General features: G+C 40.6%; 4 protein-coding genes across 6 annotated transcripts; 2 read left to right on the top strand and 2 right to left on the bottom strand.

Annotated features, from left to right (window-relative positions):
* The first annotated feature begins 826 nt into the window (after positions 1–826).
* hexb (hexosaminidase B (beta polypeptide)) lies at positions 827–9,106 on the top strand. Of its 2 annotated transcripts, none has more exons than XM_085414319.1 (14): positions 827–1,157; positions 1,302–1,456; positions 3,086–3,151; positions 3,998–4,044; positions 4,164–4,274; positions 4,367–4,468; positions 4,555–4,687; positions 4,775–4,955; positions 5,042–5,128; positions 5,220–5,292; positions 6,626–6,806; positions 7,188–7,278; positions 8,486–8,590; positions 8,740–9,106. In XM_085414319.1, the coding sequence occupies exons 1-14, from the start codon at positions 907–909 to the stop codon at positions 8,801–8,803; spliced, it is 1,647 nt and encodes a 548-aa protein (XP_085270445.1). In that variant the 5' UTR covers positions 827–906; the 3' UTR covers positions 8,804–9,106. The 2 variants fall into 2 exon arrangements, with proteins under 2 accessions (XP_085270445.1, XP_085270446.1); XM_085414320.1 differs by lacking the exon at positions 6,626–6,806 and adding an exon at positions 6,061–6,235.
* On the bottom strand, positions 9,101–15,017 carry gfm2 (GTP dependent ribosome recycling factor mitochondrial 2). The gene is made up of 20 exons (XM_085414318.1): positions 14,635–15,017; positions 14,442–14,526; positions 14,031–14,076; positions 13,840–13,937; positions 13,593–13,718; positions 13,434–13,522; positions 13,245–13,333; positions 13,084–13,144; positions 12,537–12,722; positions 12,364–12,444; positions 12,110–12,258; positions 11,224–11,364; positions 11,006–11,105; positions 10,705–10,891; positions 10,534–10,610; positions 10,314–10,452; positions 10,036–10,221; positions 9,772–9,887; positions 9,508–9,690; positions 9,101–9,410 (listed from the first exon to the last, which is right to left on the bottom strand). The coding sequence occupies exons 1-20, from the start codon at positions 14,674–14,676 to the stop codon at positions 9,282–9,284; spliced, it is 2,310 nt and encodes a 769-aa protein (XP_085270444.1). The 5' UTR covers positions 14,677–15,017; the 3' UTR covers positions 9,101–9,281.
* A 146-nt stretch (positions 15,018–15,163) lies between these two features.
* nsa2 (NSA2 ribosome biogenesis homolog (S. cerevisiae)) lies at positions 15,164–18,063 on the top strand. Its single transcript, XM_085414323.1, has 6 exons — positions 15,164–15,315; positions 16,535–16,722; positions 16,810–16,960; positions 17,098–17,277; positions 17,409–17,601; positions 17,794–18,063. Exons 1-6 carry the CDS (start codon positions 15,313–15,315, stop codon positions 17,859–17,861), a joined length of 783 nt encoding a protein of 260 aa, XP_085270449.1. The 5' UTR covers positions 15,164–15,312; the 3' UTR covers positions 17,862–18,063.
* A 1,812-nt stretch (positions 18,064–19,875) lies between these two features.
* Positions 19,876–23,888, bottom strand: tor1 (torsin family 1). 2 transcript variants are annotated; one of them, XM_085414321.1, is made up of 5 exons: positions 23,524–23,888; positions 21,731–21,996; positions 21,465–21,640; positions 21,005–21,132; positions 19,876–20,924 (listed from the first exon to the last, which is right to left on the bottom strand). In XM_085414321.1, the coding sequence occupies exons 1-5, from the start codon at positions 23,720–23,722 to the stop codon at positions 20,680–20,682; spliced, it is 1,014 nt and encodes a 337-aa protein (XP_085270447.1). In that variant the 5' UTR covers positions 23,723–23,888; the 3' UTR covers positions 19,876–20,679. The 2 variants fall into 2 exon arrangements, with proteins under 2 accessions (XP_085270447.1, XP_085270448.1); XM_085414322.1 differs by lacking the exon at positions 23,524–23,888 and adding an exon at positions 22,960–23,273.
* Positions 23,889–25,966: the final 2,078 nt, after the last annotated feature.

The raw sequence follows: 25,966 nt of genomic DNA, 5'->3' as shown, positions 1-25,966 counted from the left end.
CTAGAATCTTCTGGAAACTAAACTGATAACATCAATGTGCTTCTTCTTTAGCCGATCCTTTGTTGATTTTATGACATGTTTTGGGTCACCGTCGTGCTGGAAGACATATCCGTGATCCAGCTTCAGTGTTCTGGCTGAATGGTGAAGTCATCCTGTATCCTTATTAGAAAAACAACCCAAAAGCATGATGCTTCTACCTCCATGCTTGACTGTGGGAAGGGTGTTCTTTAGATTATACTCAGCATTTCTCTTCCTCTAAACATGGCGGGTCGAGTGACCACAGCGTTTCCTCACAATCCTTCACTGAATCATTTAATGATCATTGGCAAACTTAAGATGGGCCTGTACACCTGTCTTCATGTACAGGGACCATATGATCACTGCAGGATTTCAATCGATTACATCCATTCAGTCCTTACTGAGTTACCAATGGTGTTCTCTGTGATTGTTCAGATCATTAACAAACTCCTCCCTTGTAATTTTGGGCTGATCCCCCACCTTTCTCATGATGATCTTCACCGCATGAAGCAAGATCTTGCATGGAGCTCCACACCAAAGGTGATTCATTGTCATTTTGTATGTCTTCCATTTCTGAATAATCACACAAACAGCTATCATTTTCTCACCAAGCTTCATGCTGATTGTTCTGCGTACTTTGTAATAGTTTAGCATTAGTAAATCAGCTTACTTCAATAACATTTCATTCATACTGGACCCGACTCGATGATTTGGGTGAGTAAATATACGATACATTGTACTTTTCAAGAGAGTAGGCAGGTTTGTGGTTTCTCTTTAAATTTCTGTTAAATTTGACTTCCGCATGGAAGTCCCGCCCCCTCTCGCAAAATAAAAGTGCTGCTGTCGCAAGGTCTTGTGACTTGACTGTAACTTGTCAACAAAACAGTAATGCTGAAGTTCGTGTCGCTATTGCTGGCCCTTAGTTTCTGCCAGGGCCTGCAGCACAACAACATCGACGACTATGTTGAGGCCGAGCCCGTTTTCGAGGCGTCAAAGTACGGCTCCCTGTGGCCTCTGCCGCAGAAAGTGCAGATTTCAGAGGTTTCATTCAAGTTAACCAGTAGCAGCTTCAGGATTGTTGATGCCAAAGCATCGTCCGCTGGACCGAGCTGCAGTCTCCTACAGAGCGCATACAGGAGGTGAGCAGCTGTGTTTATAAGCTGTTTTTATATTTATTTATTTAAATCGCTGCACATTATTTATATATGTGGCGAAATCTCAACACCGCAGCCCGTGTTGCGTTCAGGGGCCAGTTTCCACCCTCGTGCGGTCTCTCTCTGCAGGTATTATGAGTACATGTTCGGCAGCGCTAAAAAGCAGTGGTGGAGCAAAAACAACAGGCGATCAGATCCCTCTGATCTGTCCGAGCTGCAGGTGTGGATCACATCACCTGACTCTGAATGTGACGGATACCCCAGTGTGACTTCTGACGAGTCATGTGAGTACCTTCCCTTCCTCGTTCATGTCATGTTTTACGGCGGTATCCAATCAGGCGCCTCTTCCTCAGCTATTCCATGTAACAAGCTGTAACTACTGTTACTAAACTGAGGGGAAATTGTGTACTTTTTACTCTATTACATGTATGTTCCAGCTTTTCAGGGTACTTCCCACTTTCTGATTTTACAAAGCAAACCAAACGAAAAAGATGTGCAATGAAAGTGAAACCGAATGAATGAAAATATGGAGCAAATTTGTACAGCTGTTTTATATTGATTATGTATGAAGTGTTCCTAACTTGATTGTAACTATTGCCACCTGAAAACAAATTTTCATACTATGCAACCATGTGGAAAAACTAAGTACACGCTTACAGCTCCCATAGGAATTAAAAGGTTAAGTGGCAGCCAGGTGCCAGCTTGATTAATTGATCATTGGCCACTGTGGGCACCTCTCTAAAGGCACAAGTTTGGGCATTTAACATCCCAGGAAATTCACCCCAAGGTCAGAGCAAAAGCATTTCAGACACTACAGGCCTCAGTTAGCATGTTAAAGGTTAAAATCCATGATAGTACAATTACAAACAGCCTCTCCAAATGGGTTGTTTAGAGAGGTTTTTTTATGTTGTTTTTTTTTTATGTGCATAAGAATGAATCACAACACTTCTGGAACAATGCCCAAGGGGTGATGTTTGGTCATAATTTACAACTCCAAATTTTGAACGCAGTTAATCAGCACAAATACCTCATACCAACTGTCAGCCATGGCTTTTGGGCCAAAATGCCTCTACACCAACGAGAGACTATTCCAGTCATACAGAGAACACTACAACAGTACAATACTACAATAAGCAAACAATAGTTTGAGGCATTCTGCTGCTGAATCAAGGGGTGTACGTAGTTTTTAACAGGACTGCGTAGTCCTGTAGACAAGGTCGTTTTCACAAGCGTATATAAATGATCTTAACACTTCGTCCATCTGTGATTATGCGGAAATGAATATTGCAAACTGTTATCTGCCTCTGCATGATGAGCATGATATTTATCTACTCTTGCTTGTGGTTTCTGTCCTGTTTTCTTAGACTTTAACACCTAACTTAGAAGTACATTTAGAAATCAGACTGAAATGAAGAAAAAAAACAGGTTTATATTGTGACGTTTTAAAGAGATTAAAATTTCATTAAATTACAGAGTTTAATTACATTTTTGACATGTGACTTCTTACAAAACGTCAGTATTGACTTTAGTACCACCAACTTGCATTTTATTTGATTTACAAATGAAATTGTTTTCATTCAGAGAAAGTTATAACATTCATTTTTCTGTGAATGCTCTGACTAATATTTCATTGATGATACATTTATTTACATTGGAAATGCAGGGTAATTTCAGTGCACTAGAGCATTTTTGGCTGGTTTCCGTGGTCACACTGAAGACTTTGCAGTGGAATTAGTGATCACCTGGAGATCAAATACTAGAATTAACCCTAACCTTAATCTACACCAAATGTTCAAATCCTTCCTTAAGGCCGTGACTTGACCATTTCCGTACCCTGACCTGAACACCTCTACAACAATCGGCCAAGTTTTGACACGCTGAATATGCAGTAAACAGGTGGTGGTTTCTTACAGATGAACTGACAGTGAATCAGCCAGTTGCTGTCCTGAAGGCACCTAAGGTCTGGGGAGCTCTGCACGGTAGGATTTACAGCATTTATTTTCTTTGTCAAATAATTTCTTATTTCCCCTTTTCTGTTTAGTAGTAAGAAAACAAGAAATTCTATAAAGATTTCTTTGTCTTTTTTTTTTAAAATTAAATAGCTCATATGAATAGTTTTTGTTTATCTTGTTTGTTTTTTGAGAAATTTCCTTATTCGATTACTGGCTGAGAGACGAGATGATAGCTATCAAATCAAGGCCCTGATTAGCTAGAAACGGGGTGAACAAAGTCATCCAGCAGCTCTCAGGCTTATAAATGATCATGTTGCACCTCATTTATTTGTGTACAGTAATAGTCTGCTCAGGTCTTCCGTGTTTGCAAATGCTAAATGGACTCATACTTGTATGGTGCTTTTCTGCTCTAATTGAGCCCTCAAAGTGCTTTTTACTGCACTCACCCAAAGTCCTACACATCCTACACACACTCAAAATCCTATGAACACACTGGGAACATGTAAGCTGAAGGAGCCGGGATCAAACCACAACCTTCCAATTGGTAGACGTGCCACAGCTTCCTGTTTATAGCTTTAATGCTAAGCTAACTATAGTTGTAGCTTCATAGACTCTTTGTCCAAAAGTACTGGGCCACCTACAGGTGCTGCTCAGCCTTGGAAACCCAGACCACGAAGTTCCTAGTGCAGTTTTTGTGCTGATGTTAATGCCAAAGAGCTTTTACACAGGACACACCTCAACACGACTTGTTGTTGTTGAACTTTGGTCATATTATCCTTTGCTGTTTTCAGATTACATTTAGTTTTATGGGTGTGTAATGTTTTCCAAGAACTGTATCATGTGTTTATTTTGGATTGCTATATTTTTTTCTAGGCCTGGAAACCTTTAGCCAGTTGGTGTTTGAAGATGAATATGGAGCTGTAAGTTGAAGACATTTGGCTGGTTCTGTTTTTTGTTTCTACCATGTTAATCCTTAAAGAACTTTTTGTGAGCTAGATTTGAATTGAATTTTTGTCCCCCAACTTTGCATCTTTTTCAGAAAAGTATCAATGCAGCAATAATCAATGACTTCCCCAGGTTTCAACACAGAGGCATCTTACTGGACAGCTCTCGGCACTTCCTTCCCATTAAAATCATTTTGGCCAATTTGGTGCGAGTAAAACCATTAAAAAATTTTTTTTTTACCTTTCAATCATTTAACAGACTTTCTAAATTACTTTCTCTCCTGGTTCATTCATACAGGAAACAATGGCAATGAACAAATTCAATGTTTTCCACTGGCACATTGTTGATGATCAGTCCTTCCCTTACTTAAGCCGAACCTTCCCACAGCTCAGCGAGCAAGTCGGTACAAAGTTTGTTGGTTTTAAACTTCACCAGAGAGGAGCAGGGTGCTTTTTATTAAGAGTGCTGTGATCCACTGTTCGCAGGGAGCTTACCACCCATACACCCACGTGTATACACCAGCCGATGTGAAGATGGTAATCGAGTTTGCTCGTCTAAGAGGCATTCGCGTCATACCGGAGTTTGACACTCCAGGACACACACAGTCTTGGGGCAAAGGTGAGGTTTTTAGACAACTTTTTAGTTTTAAAAATTTTTTTTTGTTTTTGAAGATGTCTTGATCTTTACTCTATCATTTCCCATCAGGCCAAAAAGATCTTCTCACACCCTGTTACTCTGGGTCCAAACCCTCTGGCTCTTTCGGGCCAGTGAATCCCATCCTGAACACCACGTACGACTTCATGGCTCAGTTCTTCACGGAGATCAGCACCGTGTTCCCCGATGGCTACGTTCACCTGGGAGGTGACGAGGTGGACTTCACATGCTGGTGAGACTGTGCACGCATAGTCAGAAAAATTACTTTTCGCCTCAGAGGTCAGGCAACAGATATTAGCTGCTGGCTTTGTCCTGCAGGAAGTCCAACCCAGACATTCAGAAGTTCATGGAGCAGCAACATTTTGGAGACGACTACAGAAAACTGGAATCATTCTACATCCAAAAGTGTGTTTCCCACCAAACCTCTGTTTGCTATTTAATAGTTGAAATGAAAAAAAAAAAAAAAGTTTCCTTTGATGCTTTCTTGATCCAACAGACTCTTGGATATTGTGACCTCTACCAAGAAGGGCTACCTGATCTGGCAGGAGGTCTTTGACAATGGTGTTAAGGTAAGTTCTTGAAACATTAGCTAAATCAATTTGAATGTTGAATGCTTTATCATCAATTTAACTTTGATTTAATTTGAAGTTTTTCATTTAGTTAGTGAAGGACTAATTGGAAAAATTATGCTTTTTTACTTTCTTGCTGAAAGTTGGATAAATACTCAATTGTCTAAATGCTAAATTATAGGCTCGCACTAGTAGCCGGTTACTGGGGCTATAGTTACCATGATACATATATATATTTCTCATGAGCCTGAAAGGAAAGGTGACTCCAGACTTCTGCACAGTACTGTATAATTGTGTTAAACTGTCATGAAATTAGTCACTTTTCTCAGGAAGCTTGTTAATATTAGCTAGCTGACAATCATAGAGAAATATTCAAATAATCAATACTGTGAAATGATGCTAAGTCCAAACTAGCTCAATTTGCATCATTAAGAAGCTTGTCTTGCCTGTATGGGGTCCTGGCTACTAAAGTTTGAGAGTCAATGGCTTAAAAGATTTAAAGTCTGCTTATTAGACTTTGGGATTTTATGATGTAGGCCGTAACAGCAATTTACCCATTTCAAGACTTTGTAGTAAGCTTAGCTTACTAGCTTTTTATGCTAACTTAGAGACAGACATGAAATTAGTCTTGAGATTCTCATCTAACTCTTGACAACAAAGCAAAACGATGTTACACCAGTCATGTCCTCTAATCATTTCTTTAGTCACAGTCAACCTTCATGTAACGATTTAACTCAAGTGCACGAGTTTGATTTGTAACCATTCCAGCTAAAGCCTGACACGGTAGTGCATGTGTGGATTGGTGGCGGAAGTGATAAGGAGATGAGCAGTGTCACGGCAGCAGGCTACACCACCATCCTCTCTGCTCCATGGTACCTAGATTATATTAGCTACGGCCAGGATTGGCAGAAGTACTACAAAGTTGAACCACTCAACTTTGAAGGTCAGTTTTAAACAAGAATTGGTCATATTTTGAATATATATTGATATGAACTCAATTTTTTTGTTACTTCCAACAGGCTTACACTTGTACACTTGAAAATTTCACAGTTGTGACAAAAGGCCAACAGACTGAACATGGGGCATTGTGGTTGGTGGTTTCAGATGTTGTTCCTTTTAATGTGCTGCTGTTTTCACCACTATGGGGGACCAATCGCATATTTGAAATGATACTGAAAAAAATGAGAAGGAAGTCATGAGTAAACAATGTTGGGTACATTTGTGCATGACTGGTTCTCTATAAAGCTAGAAAAAGCTTTTGTCCTAGTTCCTCTCCGTACTTTTCTCTTATGTTCTCATTACTGAGATGTCTGTGTATGTGTGTGCTGTGTAGCTGAAAGCAGACACACTAATCCACGTTTGGAAGGGAAACCAGGAACAATACCAGAATGAGATGGCAAGCGTTACTGCATCAGGGTACCAGACCCTGCTGTCCACTCCCTGGTACCTGAACCGTATCTCCTACGGGCAGGACTGGCAGGGTTTTTACAAGGCCGACCCACAGGACTTTAAGGGTTTGTGTCTGCATTAATGATTCATATATATATATATATATATATATTTTTTTTTTAAAGGTCATTTCCGATTCATATTTACAACCTGTCAGAACTTGACCACGTTCATGTGATAATATTTTATTGCTTTGTTGTTGTCAGGGTCACACTGTAGTCAACTTTTGGCCTAGATCTCAAGTTTCAGGAAGGTCACTCCTGTGTAAATTGGTGTAAGCCTGTTCAGTAACGAGCAGAACAATAAATTAATATTTTACTGTCATTCGGGAGAATATATAATTTAAATAATTAAATTATTTTATTCATCACTTGTCCCTTTTCAGTTTTTCGAATGTGTCATTGTTGAATTTCCCTGACCCGATCAAATGCTAAATTTTAAAACAGGAACTGATGAGCAGAAAAAGCTGGTGATTGGTGGAGAGGCCTGCTTGTGGGGAGAGTATGTGGACGCCACAAACCTCACACCCAGACTTTGGTAAGCCTGATATAGGTGCATTTTAATAGGCGATTAACAGACAATATGCATATTATTCAGTTCTAAATGAGGTAAATGCTACCTGAGCTCAACAACACATGACATATTACACTCTTTTATTCAATAACTAAGCAAAAATGCAGAAGCAGTGTATAGAAAACGAGGTGCACTTTATCATTCAGTAATTGTTTTCTCTCACAACATTGTGGAGGAATTTTGGCCCTCTATTGTTTACAACCGCGGTCCCCAACTCCTGGGCCTCGGACCGGTACCGGTCTGTGAGTCGTTTGCTACTGGGCCGCGAGAGTTGAGGCTCAGGTGTGAAATGTATGGTTTTCAGGGTTTTTATCGGTTTTCAGCGTTATTTTGTTATCGTTTTTATTGTTAACTCTGTTTTCCTGGGTCTTTTCACGTGTGTTATGAATAAATCTTCTTTTTTTTCGGTACCGGTACTAGTTTTATTTTGTTGTATTTATCCGCGACACCTTAAAGGCCGGTCCGTGAAAATATTGTCGGGCATAAACCGGTCCATGGCGCAAAAAAGGTTGGAGACCTCTGGTTTACAATGTTCAATTTATTGAGGTTTTCAGGAACCTTTGAGAGCTATTTGCATGAACACAGCTCTCTTGAAGTATTTATCTAATGCTGTGGAGTATATTTCAATCAGGTTTGAGGTCGAGAGCGTGGTCTGGACTTTGACTGTGCCAATACAGCATTACTTTTTTCTCTTTCAGCCATTCTGTTATAGGTTTTCTGAATTTTCTGAAATCTCACATTTGCTTCTACAATACTTTAGTATTCAGAGGAGTTCATGGTTGACTCGGTACAACCTGAATCATCATCCCTCCACCACTGTGCTTGGCAGTTGTTACGAGGTGTTTGTGCCAATGCTGTGTTCGATTTCCACCAATTTGGCCAAAGACTTCTGTTTTAGTCTCATCTGTTCAAAGGATATTATCCCCGAAACCTAATCTGTGCTGCCATGTTTTAGAGGAGAGGCTTTCTCCTGGCAAGTCTTCCAAACAAACCCATACTTGTTCAGTCTTTTTCTGATGTGAGACTTTCAAAATGTCCATATAAGCCCTCCCAAATTGATGGGCAGCAACAATTGCTTCTCTAAGATCACTGCTGATTGCTTTCCTCCCTCATTGAGTTAACCTGAATACTCCAGACAACCAAAACTTCTGCTTCTTGTTATTACTTCCAGGCCTCGTGCCAGTGCTGTGGCAGAGCGGCTGTGGAGCGCCAAAGACGTGACCGACATCGGCGATGCCTTCAACAGACTGTCGCTGCACCGCTGCCGTATGGTAGAGTAAGTATCAGAGGAGCCTTTGTACCACTAATTTGTATCTACCTGCTAATTTTATCAGTTAGCAGGTGCCTTTCTGTTAAGAGGAGATTCATTTAGGTATTTTGCATTAAGGTGTTGTTCCACTACTAAATAATTTTGTCCTACATTAGGCGCGGCATCCCAGCTGAGCCGCTGTTTTCCAGCTACTGTCCACATGAGTACAAGGGTGTCTGAAAACGAAGACCGGACCCAGCAAATGAAATGGAAAGGGAAGAAATTCATATTCTTTTGACTATTCTTCAACTATATGAAACTAAAATGCTGAACTTCCTAGATCACTGTACCGATGAGCTCTGAAACACATCGTCCTTTTTTTAGATTTGCTCCACAGAACTTTTAAATCACATTTAATGTCGAGGGTGTTACTGTTATGATTGCACTTTTTTTATGAATGTTTCTAGAATTCATTGTCAATAAAAAGTTAAAAGTTCAGAAGATTTTTCTGGTTGTTTACAAAATAAAAACCAAGGATTTAAAGTGACTGGTTTCACGTTTATTTTAGAACATCATACACAACTTCTTGTCTCTGTTAACCAGCTGTAGATATTCACAGAATAAATATTTGATCCAGACTAATTATTATTGTCTGAGGGGGAGGAAAAAAATCATCTCTCTGTTTGAGAAGGCTTCTGGTCACATTACTGAACTGGGATCACAGCAGGCCAGAGAGTCTTTTGAGGAGTGTGTTCTGCTCCTGAGGGTTCATGGCCTCGTAGGTATCCAGCTCCAGGGAGAATGTGGCGTTGCCAGATGTCAGTGTTCGTAGAACGGTGGAATAACCCTTTACGTGGAGACAAATTTTTAAATCAGAAATAATTCTCACTAGCAAATTAAACCCTCCAAAAAAGCAATCTGTTAACGTTTGAGTGTCCTCTCACCATCATCTCAGCCAGGGGCACGGTTGCTAAGAGCACCTTGTTGTCATGACGGCTCTGGATGTCTCTGACCGTTCCTCGTCTTTGAGCCAAGTCTCCCAGCACCGAGCTGAGGTGGTCATCGCCGACAGTCACTTCTAACGACATGACTGGCTCGAGGACCTGTCCGCCCGCGAGCCGCAGGGCCTGCATCCAAAGAAATGGAACCACGGCTCAGCCTTATAGTTCCAGCACTAACCAATTAGAGCTTATCAATAATGCTTTTACCTTCAGCATGCAGCGAGACACGCAGGCAGACACCATGGCAGGTGAAGTCCCAGGTTCTATGGTAACACGCTGCATCAGTGTAGACACACTCTGCAATGGGTAACCTAGCAGTGGCCCTGAATGAAGGAGTTATTGCAATTAAGGGGGGGAAATTGTAATAAATATACAGCATATAATTAAAAAAATATTTAACTAAAATAAGGGACGTTCCAGTGCTTTGTGTGTTTCCCTGAAAGAGGGAAAAAATGAGTTTGGTCCATTTACCTTGAAGAAATGAGCTGTGCACTCCATTCTCCACTGCCTCTTTCATTTCTGCTGAAAGCTGTCCCTCTAATTCTTCTGTGAAAGCCAGTTCGCATGAACCACCCACTGAGGCAACATCCACAGGCCTGACAGCCAGCTCCACTGTTACGACATGTCTTCTCTCCCCTACTGTCCGGTCCAGCGTGTCTGCACCAAATTCATAAAAAGAATTTGACGGCTGCTGCGCGAAGCTGACGAAAACTGTTCCTCCAAATGTAACAAGTGAAAAGTGTTTGTACCTGAAGCCGAAGCCTCGTGGAGAATTGTCTCTCTGTAAGCAACCTGCAGCGGCCCGAGGTGAGTCTCAATGCCGTGCTCTCTTCTGATTCGATCGTGGATGATCTCGATGTGCAGCTCTCCCATTCCGCATAAAATGGTCTGAGAACGGAGAGCGAAGGTGGTTTCGGTGACTCATTCTAGCACTGGACAAAGAAAGTCCTGGCTAATCCGATGCATTACCTGACCAGAGTCTGGATCAACTCGGACTTTGAGACTGGGGTCTTCTCTTTGGAGGCAGTTGAGCACATTTTCAAGATCTTTCATGGTAAAAAAAAAAAATTAATAAGTGAGTGAGCACAGTTGGTGAAGCACAGCTACACACTTTGCACATAATCGCCTCAAATAACTGACCGGCCTGTTTGGACATAGATGGCGGTTCTATGGTGCAGAAGAAGACGGGATCAGGGACCTCCACTCCTGACAGGATCACGCTGGCACACTCTCTGCTCCTCTTTCCCGCCTCGCTGTCATTTTGGGCTCGATGGGCCGCGGCTGCTGCTGACGCCTTCGATGACACAATAGTGTCTCCTGTAACTGTCTTAAATGAAAGGAGAAACCATAAGGAACATTTGATGGTGGGGGGGGGGGGGGGGGGGGGGGGGGGGGGGGAATCTTAATTTAAGCAAATATTGGAAATTTAGAGAAGCTCTACCTGCTTGAGTCCCACAGTAAGAGCAATATTTCCCGCTGTCATCGAAGGGATTTCTACATGCTGGTCAGCAAATGGCACCAGCAGCCTGCTCATCCTCTCACTGCAAATATACAAGATTGGACATGCTGTGTTGTAATAATGACTCTGTGATGGAGTACGTCTGTGAAAGTGTGTTACACTGCAGCTGCTGTGGAGATCAGAGGTTCGAAACTGCATACGTGCTGTTCCTGTTGATGTTGTGGAGCGCCATCTGTGGTTTCAGAGTACCAGAGTAGATCCTGAGAAACACCAGAGGGCCGCGCTGCTTGTCGTGGAGAACCTTGAAGGCCAGTGCACACAGGTCGTCTTTGTACCACCGCCTGTGAGATGATAATGAACAGGGCTTAAGGGCCTCCGTGTATCAGTCTTGTTTGTCCAGCACATCCCACAGCCGCTCGATTGAATTTTCAGAATTTGGAGGCCAAGTCAACCATTCCTGATGCTAACATGACCATTGTTGGCCCTTTCAGAGGTTGACAGAGGTGAGCATGGAGAACCTGACGGGTCTGCGATTACGGATCCCCATATGCAACAAACTGGGACACACGGTGTATTCTGACACCTCTCTTTCACCTTTCTACTGACCGCTGCAACTCGGGAACACCCCACAAGAGCTGCAGTTTAGGAGATGCTCTGACACAGTCGTCTAACCATCACAATTTTGCCTTTGTCAGTCTCGCTCAAAGCCGTCCGCTCTCCCATTTTTCCTGCTTCTAACGCATCAACTCTGAGAGCAAAATGTTCACTTGCTGCCTAATATGTCCCACCAGCTAACAGAAGCCATGACGAAGAGATAATCAGTGCTATTCACAGCATCAACACCAAGCATTCTCTGTAGTTAGGTTCAGTTATAATCTAGTCAACAGATAAAGAAACAATCGTTTCAGTTACAATTAATAATATCAAATTGAAAAAAAAACCCCAAAAAAAACCAATCCTTCCAGCCTAATCTGATCTAAACTAGAGCAATGTGATCTAAAATGATAAGAACGGTAAAAAACATACTTAACTTGGTGTTATAACAGGTCTAGTCTAAGTTAGCAGTAAGATGAAAGGTTCACTTACACCACATCATGGTGTCGTTCATTAGGAGCAGGCAGGTAGGCAGTGATGGCATCTAAAAGAGGCTGAACACCTTTGTTTCTCAAAGAGCTCCCACAGAGGACCGGTACACCTTTACGGGCCAGAGTAACTCGCCGCACGGCTTCTTGAAGCTGGAGACGTGTTCGACACTGATAAGTCTATATTCACAAGAACTAACAGCAGCACTGATGTACCTTAAAAGGTCATATTGGGGCACTACAATTCGCAAGACTTACTTTATTAGAGGGAATGGCATCGAAATTCTCGCTAAAATCGGTTAGCAACAGTTCTGCAAACTCATCGTCCAGATCAGCGACCTGTGATTTGAGAAAAGACGTGTAAACTGGAAGAAAAAATCGGAGGCACCTTAAGTAATGCTGGAAAACGTTACTCCAATCTGATCGTGTACCTGCTCAATTAAAGCTGTCCTTGCATCGCTGACCACCTGCAGGAGGTCTGGATCATCAGACCGGTCAAGAGCTTTGACTTCAAACACTCTGCCATCATCTCTCATAGATTTCATCTTCCACATCAGCTTCTGACTGGTTAACAAGTCAACAACACCTGTGAAGTTCTTTCCACTGCCAACAGGAATCTATGACATAGGGGTTTATAGACTGAAATATCGCTGCTGTGTTGTATTGTTGTACTAAAAGACACTCTGTTCAGTTCATCCAGTAAGTACATTTTGTTTTAAACCTGTTTTTGTGCTAGCCAAGTTTAGGATCACATTTAATATCCTAGGCTTACATGCACACTGGTGCAGTGTTTAAACTGTGAAATGTAATGTATGTATGTATGTATGTATGTATGTATGTATGTATGTAAATAGCTGCTGATGTGTAGATGTCAGTTGAGGCTGGACACTCAAAACTATGTGTAAATAAAATTGGCAAAATAAAACAGAAAAACTTTTCAGGAACGTAAAGAGCTGTTAAAAATTTCTGATGACCTACCTGCAAGAGGACTGGATTGGCTTTCAATTTCTGCCTTATGCTCTCAATGCAGAAACTCAAGCTGAAAGAAAACAAAATGAAAGAGTCTCTATTTTAACACTGCAACAGAAAAGTAAAACAAAACTTCCATTAAATGGGAAAACTTAAACTGAGTCCCTCACTTCGCTGCAGGCTTGTCCATCTTATTGAGGAAACAAACACAGGGGATGTGGTGCTTCTCTGCTTGTCTCCACACGGTCAGAGTCTGAGCCTGTTGGCGTTTTCAAAGGAAAAAAACCCCCCACAATGATCAGAGCCTGAAACCAATTTTTTAATGAAAAAAAGAAGGTGTTTGCAAAAGGGGAAATAACCTCAACGCCAGCCGACGCGTCAAACACCGCCACAGCCCCATCAAGCACACGAAGTGCCCGCTCCACCTCAAGCGTGAAGTCAACGTGTCCTGTAGTGACGCAGTCATTCAGTCATTTTTTTAATTTCTACAAGAAATTGCCTTATTTCTTTATTCTTACCTGGTGTGTCTATGAGATTTATTCTATGACTTTTCCAGTCAAAGGTTACTGCTGCTGACTGTATGGTGATGCCACGCTCTCGCTCTTGGGCCATAAAATCTGTCACTGTATCCCCATCGTCAACATCTAAAAACAACAGTGACATGAAATCAAATTGTTTAAAAAAAACATTTTAAAAAAAAGAATCAGAGTCAGGTTTGGATAATTAAGAATTTGCATCACTGCTGCATGCTGTTTTCCTGCACACCTCCCAATGCCCTTGTGTAACCGGCGTAGTAAAGCATCCTCTCTGTGGTTGTCGTCTTGCCTGCATCAATGTGGGCCATGATGCCGATGTTTCGGATTCTGTAGACACACGAATTGATGGGACTCTAAGAACACAGCAGAATCTGCCGGGTACTTTTTAATGCAGATGCAGAATGCAATTAAATTACTCACCTGGATACTTCAGGGTTGACGAGAGCCCGTAATGATTTGACATCATCTATGACAGGAACAGGAAGCACAATTATGAGGATTTCACTGCTGCCACATTAAAGTCTATCACTGACTAGTTTATCTGCAACTGACTGTTGTATTACAGGAAAGAACAGCAAAGGCCTAGTTCGCTTTCTATTGATATCTTTACAAACATACACCCAAGATTTCTGAACCAGTTGTTTTTTTCACATTCTGCAAAATAATTTAATTTATTTAAGAAGGTCTCAAACTGTTTTTAAATGCAGAGCAATAATTAAGTTTAACAATCTCAAACTAAAACACACACAATGACAGGCACTTCATATGAAAATATATCTTAAATATAACACGAATCTTCACCTAACCAATGAATCCAATAAGAGAACTTACCTGGAAGAAGGCTGTAATGTCTCTTTACGTGACAGCTTAGTCTACATCTGCAGCACTGCAGCCCCGCAGCGAATAAACGCCTCCCCTGTGGACCAAAACCAGGTTATCAAATCATAAGAGTTCATATATCTAATCACTGGCAGTACTGATTTTTTTTTGGGGGGGGGGGGGGGGGGGGGGAATTATGTCTCACCCGAATCATCCTGCTAAAGGTCTGCAATCCCCTGAGAGACATTTTTAATATCTGCTTATTATCCGAGCTGCCTTTTCTTCAGAGTCAGAGAAGACTTGAGCCATACTGGAGGAACATTAGACAGAAGAGGACTGAACGAAGCAATGTCAGCCGACTCTTTACGGATGCAGCACAACATTTAAAACAGGAGAGCCGGGAAGACTGTAGTTCTAATCAGCCGATTATTGAACTTTACCCAAAACCGAAAGAAGCCCTACATAAATGAAAAACCTCTCAAAACATTCACGCTTGGTACACGTCAAAATGCATCCCCGGGACACCTTAGAGGTCATAACATAGTTCCGGCTATCAAATCAATTCCGTTTCCGTCCATATTTGCGGCTGTAGCTCATTTTATATACTTTTATAAATTACAATAGCGGTTTTGTAAGTTTTTCTATTCGCAGCGTGTACAGTAAACTTTATCCGTCCGTGTGTTACATTAAACTGAGGCCGGTCAGTTGAAACGAACGGACAAGTGGTTACAGAACGATGACGTCCTTCCTCTAAGTATCGGCTCCGGGGAAAACAACATCAAGGACCCCAGCCTGAAGCAAAAAAACACCGAAACTTTGCGTCTTTACCAACTGTTAGTTTCTACGACACGCTTATCGTAACACGTAACTCCGCGCACACAAAATGGTAAGAAATCAAATCGTTTAAAATACACAAATTGGCTTTTATCAGGGAGTTTAACGCGTTAGCATGTCGTGCTAGCGTTAGCTTTGGATTACATGTGGCTGAGTGACGCGCTCCGCTGCTCTGAACAGCACTGTGATTCTTACCGTGTCAAAACATTTTGATATTACTTAACCGGGTGCGTTATATTCCCTCTAATGTTAAAATTAAGAATATTTTCGGGTATTTATCTGTGGAAGAGCTATGTTAGGTGAAGCTAAAGAACATTTCGCTCTGCTTTTGTAGAGCTTTTATATTTTAGACAGTGAAGCTGACTGAAGTTCATTTGAACTGTCATACCTCTTATGCGTTTCTGTGTTGAAATAATCTCCCCTTGTCTTTTTACATCTGGACAAACCTGCCTGTTTTGTGTAAAACAAATTCATAATTTAGCCTTTAATGAGTAAACGTTACATGTAAACAATCAGTTACAAGGTTTTTTTTTCTGTTTTTTTACCCTTCTGGCCCTTTTCTTTGATATAATATTTGATGAACATATTTCATTAAATTTCAAGTAGATCTAAGCTTCTTAATGTAAATTAAATAACTTCACAGCCCAACGTAGTGTTTTGGAGGTTTAAGTTAAATGAAACGTTTGTGTTGTGATGAAACCATTAAGGTTTGAATTTTTGTTGGCATTTCTGTTTCTGCCATCTGAACCAGCTGTTTACAACTTATTTAAATCATGAATTTTGAATCAGAAAAATATTGTTGACCTCCATGATCAGAGGTGTGTGGGACAACATCTCCAGCCTGCTGCCCTTTAATAAGAATCTGTGAAAACACACACTCATTTTGACAATATGTGCTGACCTATTTATTTTTGTTGTTGTTTTGTTGCTAACCTTGTGCTTTCTACATCTTATTTTTGGTGGGGTGGTTCAGAGAGCTGTAGAAATACCACCAGACTGATCTGAATTCATTGAGAAACTCGTATAGCTCAGCAGTAAATTCAGATGTGCCTGCTTCACAGCCTCTGGTACTCTTTATAGATTTTTATTTTTAGAATTAGACGGTTGTGGAGTTAAATCACTGAACAGGCTGTTATCAGTAGTGCTGGAGCTACAGTGTGCTGAATCCTGTGCAGTAGATTTTACTTGAAATTTCAAAGAGAAGCCATGCTCTTATTATATGTTTTAATTTGGTTCAATTGATTTTCATGATTGTTTTGTTTCTCTTGTAGCCCCAGAACGAACACATTGAGTTACACCGCAAGCGGCACGGCTACCGTTTGGATCACCATGAAAGGAAAAGGAAGAAGGAGAGCCGTGAGGCCCACGAGCGGTCTCACAAAGCCAAGAAGATGATAGGTTTGAAGGCCAAACTGTACCACAAACAGAGACACGCAGAGAAGATCCAGATGAAGAAGACGTGAGTTTAAAAAAAAAAAGAAAGTCAAATACAAAACACAAAAATACAACTTCCATAAACATCCAAATATCTAATGTGTCTTTGCAGCATCAAAATGCACGAACAGAGAAAGACGAAGCAGAAGAACGATGATAAGACCCCCGAGGGAGCAGTGCCAGCCTACCTGCTGGACAGAGAGGGACAGTCTCGTGCCAAAGTTCTCTCCAACATGATCAAACAGAAGAGGAAAGAGAAGGCCGTAAGTGTCGGCAAATATCTGCTCATCAGCTGCAGCTTTTCTAGTTTGTTTTTTCAGGGCCATCTTTCATTTTGCGATGTGTGATGTGTGGAAATATTGTCACTGTTTGTAAACTCCACCTTGATTCGTTTCTGTAGGGCAAATGGGAAGTGCCTCTGCCCAAGGTGCGCGCACAAGGAGAGACAGAGGTGCTTAAAGTTATCAGAACCGGAAAGAGACAAAAGAAAGCCTGGAAGAGGATGGTCACAAAAGTTTGCTTTGTGGGCGACGGCTTTACCCGTAAACCTCCAAAGTATGAACGTTTCATCAGACCGACGGTAAGATGGAAGCAGATGACAGACTGAAATGTTTGCACGTGTTACACATTATATTCTGCACTTGAAATTATCGGAAACACCTTTCCTTCACATGCTCATTGTTTATTGCCATTTTTCTGTTCTGTTTTCAGGGTTTGAGATTTAAGAAGGCTCACGTCACACACCCAGAGCTGAAAGCAACATTCTGTCTTCCGATCCTGGGAGTGAAGAAGAACCCTTCCTCACCCCTCTACACCTCTCTAGGAGTCATCACAAAAGGAACAGTTATAGAAGTCAATGTCAGTGAGCTGGGCCTGGTAACACAAGGAGGAAAAGTTATCTGGGGTGAGTCTTTAAACTCAGCTCATTTACATGTGCTGCAACAGTCCGATCACTCACCAGTCTTGGTAAATGATGACAAAATATCAGTGTTGACAAATGGTTACATATTCTTGGATGAGTGCAGCGGTGTGTATATTTACTGTATTTCAGGCTACAAATGCTAAATATTTAAATGTCATCTATTTCACTCCTTAGGTAAATATGCTCAGGTGACAAATAACCCAGAGAACGACGGCTGCATTAATGCAGTTCTGCTGGTATAAGACTTTGGACCTGCCTTCTGACCGTGCCTGGTAGCTGTTGTGTATCCACCTAAATTTGCAACAAGCAATGAAATCTGCAGACTCATGAAGATTTTGGTGCTGAGCTTGGTAACATTGTTTGTAACAAAAAGGACACTCTGAGGGGAAAAAGTGTGGCAATTACTGTGTGAAATTTAATAAATAAACTTGAAATGACACCAGATCCTTTTTGACTCTTGCATACTTGTGTGCACACATAAAAAATAGTAAAGTAGTCATGATGTTTTCCACTGCGTAAACAGGGATACTGGTTGTTGCTGATAATATTGAGGGTTCAGATACTGTGTTCAACAAAGGAGGACTGTGTGGGATCCTGACGGGCTGTTACATAAAGCCAGATCACAGCTATAATCAGACATATGAGTGCTATGTGTTCATGACGCTTTAACGTCTTACAAACTGCTTAGTTTACAGCAGTGTATGGTAGATAATAATTAAGCACTAGCAACAGGATCCCTTTGCTGTTGAAAAGCATCATAGAAACATGAGGACGTCCTTCTTTTGCATTAACATCTCTTTGGACCTCATATTGAGAGCTCCAGCTAGAAGATGCCAAATGCAAATTCAGTGTATAGAATCAATTCCATAAATATCAAACAAAGGGACAGGCTTTACCGGAATATGAAACTGCCTGTCAGTCAGTTGTCCAGTTGCTTTTGGGCCTCTGGAAATGAGAGACCTTGTAGAAAAATGGCTGAAATTCTAGAACAGCAATACTTCTGTAAAATCCCTTGAATTTAAGTTAAAGGCGACTGATTTACAAACCTGTTGGTGTAGAGACTGAGATAAGAACCCAAAATTGTATTTTGAGAATAAAGTTGTTTGACTTTAACACTGTTAATCTCCACATTTCAACTTTATTCTCAGATAAATCAAACTATACTGTTTTATCCTGAAATAAAATGCCCATAAATAAAGATTAATTTCAAAACTCACTATTAGTCTGTCTCTAGTACACGAAATGGGACACATATACTTTGAACTCTGAAATTTTGTCTGTTGCAATATAAAGTTGCACATATGCATCATAAAGCTTAGTTAATATTCCTCAAACTATTGACATCACACTTTACTTTTGCAGTGCTTAATTCTTTCAATAAAACAATGATTTTTGCTCTGTAATGTGTTTTTAGCTTCACATTTTACTAGACTTTATATTGGCACAAGAGCAAGGTCGTACTTGAATGTATATCAAGTTACGCTCCTCTTCACTCAGACAGGTTCACTCATTTAGACTTTGCACAGTCAGGTTTTGCAAGTTGTTTGATTATTATGCAACTCATGGCTTAGACCCCCTGCTTTAAAAAGTCAAACCACTTTCATTAAGGAATGACGACTTCATAAAGACCTTGCAAGTAGACGGCTTAACCACTAACATTTTTTCTTTTTTAATAACGAGTACTGTAACAATTAACATTTAGCTATTTTAATTGGTTTCCGCATGGCTTTCAGATACTCCTTATACAATCTGTATACCACTGTGTCCTGCTATGTGCCTATGTTCTAACCAAATGTGGAAAAACAAAACAGTCCCACAAAGAAAACTGGATATTTTATTTGTGCATTGCTACTCTGGTGGTGTTTGCAGCCAAGAAGCTTGGTAAGGTAAGTTTCCATAAGCACCAATTATCTCAGAGTGAGAGGAAGCCATAAACAGCTGTGCAGAATATGAAAAAGATCCTTGAAATGCTTTCAAAACCCAATAAAGTGTCAGATTTGGGGGAACTAGCAGATCATTTCCTCCTGTGGAAAGTGTCACGATAACACAAGTGTATGCTCTCATGCTCTTCCTTTCATCTTTCCCAGACAGTATTGTGCTATGAGGGGAATCATTTTTTACTTTCTTTAAATCAAAATAAGATAACCAGTCACATACAACCACATTTTTGAATTATCAAAAAAACCCAAAACAATAGTAATAAAAATCCTGAGTTTACGCAGGGCCCAATTGCAGCTCCAGTGATGCAAAAAAAAAAAAAAAAAAAAAAAAAAAAAAGAAGTCTGTGGTGTCCTTTCAAGTGAGATTATATTCATGCATTACAAACATTCATAATATATTATCATATATATAATATATTTGCAATGAATCACATGAAGCTAATTTAAGACATTAACAGTAGCACACATGTTTTGCAAATGTTAATTTTAATATGACACATGTAAAACTATTCTGCGTCATTACTTTTTGGACTGCACAGTAATCCTTTTCTATAACAGCTTCACTGTGATGATCTCACCTACAAAGTCCTCCCTTGACTTAATTACATGTACAGTGGACCAGTGGGTAAAAAAAAACAAAAACAAACCTAACTTTAAAAGTACTAAAAAGAATTTAAAATTAAGTAGTAAGGCAGGTGTTTTCCAGTAATCTATATGGATGCATTACACATTCATAAAAACAAATGCACCACAGTGACAGTTTCACTGACTGAAGGACACCCTTAATAACCAAGAAGCTCTCAGGAAAATCTCTCTTTGAGATTCTTGCGACATAAAAGCAGACATCAAGCTCCTTGATCAGTTGCAATGGAAAGTATTTCATTCTTATTAATGTTTCATTCAGCTGGCACTGCGCTCTTCATCAGCCCTTCATTCAGTGCGAGTGACATGTAACACTACAGAAGGCCTCCTGATATAATCTCCATGACCACAAGGCCAGACACAGAAACCGTCACAAAGACCTCTTGAGTCAGCTCTTTAGTCTTTTGGCTGAGTGTTTTCCTCAGGGGAAAAAAAAGTGCACATAGTGACCAAGCCCGGCATCCATCAGATGCTGACATTATGTGTAGTAGTCCAGCTTGCTCTCTATCGTCTTGCAGCCTTTCACAGAGAAAACCCTCTCCGATTTGGGGAAATACACTAAATCTCTGGCCACCATGTCTGCCACGTCCTGGTTTGGCTTGATGTCTCTGGCTTTCATCTCGGCCATGGCGCACTGGACGACGTGTCGGTACTCCAGAGGCAAGAAAGGGACGAAGAAGTCCACCAGGTTCTTGTCTATCAAATTCGTACGATAAAAGCCACCTGGAACAAAGATTTCCATGTGGAGCAGTTACTCATTTATAAAGGATAAAGGCAGAAATATTAGTGTCGTTTACACTCACTTTGGTTGTTGTTGAACACTGACAGAGAGAGCGATGTTTCCAGGTCTTTGAGCTCAATCTCTTCTCGATCTCGCCCTTGTTTCCAAAAATCTAACGCCGTCTGTATAATGCTCTCCCCTCCAGCATTGCTATGACAAAGATTAGAAACATAAGATTTAGCGTTCAACTGTCTGTTATCACTCACAGCCTTTATACCTTTATTTACTTCATTGTTGAGAATAAGTATAGCACACTCCTTATACTGCTAGGGATTTTTTTTTTGTGGACAGCACTGCTCATATTCAGTTGATTTAATAACAACAATAAGAGCCCATTAGCCATTACCATCTCAGAAACCTCTTTCCAAATGTGTTTTTGAGGAGTAGGAGCATTGCTGTTCACATGCACTGTGCAACACCCACACAGATACAGAACCTGCTTAAAGTGACTTAGTCCTGTGGAAATGCATTCAGCTTTTCACCTGAGAAAGATGAAGATTGATTTGCGGTAAGAAACTCCGTCCAGCTTGACATAGTAGTCCAGGTAGGGCTTGATGCTGTCGATCAAGCCGGGATGCATCTTATCCATCTCGTCAAAAATGAACATGGAGCGTTCGCAGTTTGTGACGTTGCCTTTGATCCACTGCTGTAACTGAGACTGAGGAGAGAGAGGCAGCAGAATAAATCGGACCAAACAGAGCAAGACCACTGGGTTTCAATCAAAAGCTAAATGCGTGGCTCTCCGTACCTTATAGCATGCACTTTGACTTTGATGTGGAAAGTGAAGTGTGGATGTGAACACATGAACGAAGCTGCTGTCCATTCCCTCCTTGTAAATGTTTTCAGCAATCAGCTTACTGACAAAGTTCTTCCCTGTGCCCGTCCATCCGTGCAGGGAGAGCACCAGGGGCTTCTTCGGGTTCTCATTGCTCATGAATCCACTCACAGCTTTTAAGAGGATGCGTGAAGCGATGTGCTGCCCAAAGAGTTTGGTATCCAGGTCATTTCGGAGACCTACACAGCAGAATGTCAAAGGAATTAACGGCTAAATGTATGAGTCTAAAACTATTTTCTTGCATTCCTTAGCCACAGCAGTAGGGCTGCTAAAAGTCTCACCTTCTTCATTATCATAAACCATTTATAAGTTCATATGTTCATGTAGTTAGTGGAAAGATATATCAACAAGTACCTGACAGGACAGTACAAACTTTGTGTGCAAGAAAGAGTAACTGATCAAATGGTTAAAAAATAGAATGGATAAAAATTTGAATAAATACTTTAAAATTTTTTAATTAAGTGCACTGACAGCTTGGGTAACCTCCAATTCTCCATTGGATAATCTGTGAAGGCGGATGGATAATTAAATTTGTATTATGGCCATAAAAGATCTGAATCAAACTCCAGCTGCAACTAGGTTTATGGTTCATGTGACCAAAGTACTTTAAGCTGCTCCCAGATCCTCAAGCTGACCAGCTTGGAGGATAAAAAATGGCTAACATCGTGCCTTTTAGAAGAACTTCATTTAGAATACCCTCTTAATCATACACTGCACGGAGACGAGATGAGCAGTTAAGACTACCTAGAACAGTGGTGTCAAACATAAGCAAACATTTCCATCATTTTACAGGCTGATAAAAAGTTAATGTAAACATTCACAGCACATTTATACACATCTACAGTGAGCTCCTTCAGTCCTTTCACATTTAAAGAGGCAGCAGTGGCGGTCTTTGGCTTAGATCAGGTTACCCGATGGGTCTACATAATGTTCACTGCTGAAAGGTGATCTAAAAGTCTTTTACTCTGATAGTTAGCTTTCAGTTTCGAGGGTTAAAATAAGCCACACCGATAGCACTGTAACGTCGGCGCCGTACGATAACGTAACTAATTAACGTTACAGCTGCCTGCACTTTTAATCGAGGTCAAACAAACCATGTGCACAGAGCTATTATGTTTACACTGCACGGGGCACCTGCTCACCTGTCGCATTGAAGGCGATCCATTTGGAATCGCAGCTTTCGCGAAAGTAATTGTAGATAGTCCGCCCTAGAGTCGCGCCTATACCGATAACCACTGTTGTTGTGATCGGATCAAATGCTTTAACTAGCACGCCGACAGTCAAAAAAATATGCAAAAGAACATATACGTGTCTCGCTCTCATCGTTAAAACTAACTAATTTCGGATATGAGTCGTTTTCTGTGGCAAAATAGTCATAGCACCACGGTGATACCGCGCTAAACATGTAAACCAACTAGCTTCTTGCTCTACAACGCAGAACTTCCTTATTCGTCACGAACACGTGACAAATGCGTCGCTCTACGCTCAGCAGGCAAAAAAATGTTTATCAAGTTTAAAGATGCAAAAAGACAAGAAAAGAAGAGAAAAGCACTATACATGTTTATACCAATAAACTAGTCGTATCGCTAGCTTATCATGTAGCACATCCCCCGCTCAGCTAACGTTAAAGCGGCAGTTAGCGACAGTTGGGGTGTTGTTTGTGTGCAGTTCAGAATAGGTTCAGGGGTGTTTGGTGGGTATGCTACCTGTCTTGTTGAAAGAAATCCACTCTGGTCGGCAGCACTCGTGGAAATAGTAAAAAATGTTCTGATACCTAGCTAAAATCCCGGTGAGAGCCGCAGCCATGCCGACAGCTATGGTGGTGCTAATGGGCTCTATCGCCTGCGTCGTGCCGGAGCACACCAGCATCCACAGCAGCAGGATGTGCCGCGTACTCGGCTTCATTTCTCACAAATGTCACCGCTTCATAAAACAGAGTAGGAAAAAAAGCAAAAGCAGGGAGCCTGTGAGCGGAGTGAGTGAACTCGATACAGTCAGCTGGCGAAGGTGGCGCTGCGGTTGTCATGGGTCCAAAGGTGAGGTTGCGTCTTCTTCTCCTTATCTATTTTCGGCAGGATTGACAATTCGCGCGTGACGTCTGCCTCTCCCAGGTCCGGATGTTGCAGTCAGTGACTCCTGCAGGGACGTGCACTCCTTTTGTTTTTTTTTCTTTCTTTTTTTCTTTTTTTTTTTTAAATTTTAAATATTTGTGTTTTACAATATTCTTCCACACTATGTGGTCTTTGGAATTGTGCTCATAAAGCTCCTCCATGGTTTCACATTAGGTCTTTATTTACAATATGTTACAGTAAGCCAAATATCCCCAGGTCACATTGGACTTGTCAAAAATCAGGATAGTTTTGGTACCAAGGAGAGGCCGCCATATTTTATATATACTATATATTGTTTTGTTGTCTTGTGTATTGTGAAGCTGGTCTTTTGGTGGAGAGCATTGCCAAACACAAACATTTCCCACAGCATAACAGTTATGGAGGAAAATCACTGACCTCAGCTGCAGACTAAATCAGGATATGACAGTTTTGAAAGACCATTCAAAATTATTGCAAAATTCACTGAACTTCTGACAGAGCCATTTGTCCAGTAAAACATCTGTTTAACATCCAAACTCTTTTTTTTCTTCTTTTTTTTACTAATTCTGGCACTTACAAAATGAATTGTAAGCTATTCATGTATACGTAATATAACATTTTACATAAATAAAAAAGAAACAATACAACAATCTTTGCACTGATATTTATTTTTAATTGTATAAATATGACAGCTCTGGTTCTGCTATAATGAAACAAAGGCCTCAGGTGGACCTAAGGAAGAAGGTGGTCTGATGTCTTTTTGATCCTGATCCTCAAAGAGCTGAGCACTCAGCATCTATCTGCACTCCAGTGCCAGTCTGATCACCATGGTAGTATCTGCACACTACCGTGGTGATCAGACTGGCAGGAGAAAAAGAAGAGCATAGAAATAAAAAAACAAACTATAGGAGAGAGAAGACAGTTTAACAGCATCTGACATAACTAAAGGAGGGGTCACCTAATCTACCCTGACTAAAAACTTTATGGAAAAAGAAAGTTTTAAATACAATCTTATAAAAAAAGAGTGTCTGGATAGTCATGGGTAGCGCTCTGGCTGTGGTGTTTTGGATGAACTAGAAGCATCTCACACAGTTTTCAGAAAAGTCTGATAATAGGTTATTAAGAAATTCTTAGACAAAGGAAGGATTTCCATTTCTCTACCATGTGTCATGACAAGACTGAGAGTGTGATTAAGATGATGGGTGGGCTCATTTAGAATTTGAGATAGGCCAGTTGAGTCTATTAATCAATTTAATGTAGTGTTAAGGCAGTCGTGTAATTAGAATGTTAAACTGTGGCTGGAAGTCTTCAAATAAACCATTGATGTGATCGCAAAGCTGTTTCAAAACAACTCGTGAATTTTTGCAATTAAAAAAAGGTGAGAAATTGGTCTATGACCATCTAAGGCATCTGAATCAAACAAAGGTTGACTATGTAATGGTCTAATTACAACAAATTTAAACCTATCTGGCCTTGTCATTAAAATAAACTGATCATATTTCAAATAAAAGCCCAAATAATGGTAAGACAATCAATTACATCTTCAATTACATCTCTGTCTAGGGTTAGTTCATCAGTAAGGATTGTTGCCAGTTCTACTCCTTTTAAGTAGGAAATGGGTCTTTTAAACCAACATATTCTTCCTTCAAGAAATTAACACTCAAAATAGAATAAATATTAAATAATTTATTAACAAGGACCTGGGAGAGAAAGACAATGTTCAATAAAGTTAAGTATTTTTTTCTGCTGTAAATAATGATTCTATCTATATAAATTATGTTGCTTAAATAGATGTTTAGATTGGCTTGTTAGCTATTCTGGGAGCAGGAAGAGCAGTGAACTACAGAAAGATAAGGAATTTGATGCCACGTCTTCACATTAAATGTTAAAAGATGGGTTTCCAGATCCATTTTAATAAAAGTTTATATAAGCAACTTTCACTCTGTGTAAATATCCATTTCAAAGTTTATCCTAAACCAGTGTGAGGCATCACTGCTTTGACTTGGTCAAATCAACAACGTATCATGAAACTTTAAAGCCAGTTGTTTTCCAGATTTAG

This window comes from Rhamphochromis longiceps, linkage group LG7 (genome assembly GCF_057381845.1).
Source record: "Rhamphochromis longiceps isolate RC_006_pf linkage group LG7, R_longiceps_female_GT1.1, whole genome shotgun sequence".
NCBI classification, from domain to species: domain Eukaryota; kingdom Metazoa; phylum Chordata; class Actinopteri; order Cichliformes; family Cichlidae; genus Rhamphochromis; species Rhamphochromis longiceps.
Note: the sequence above shows the minus strand (reverse complement) of the source record. Positions and strands in the feature narration are given on the sequence as shown.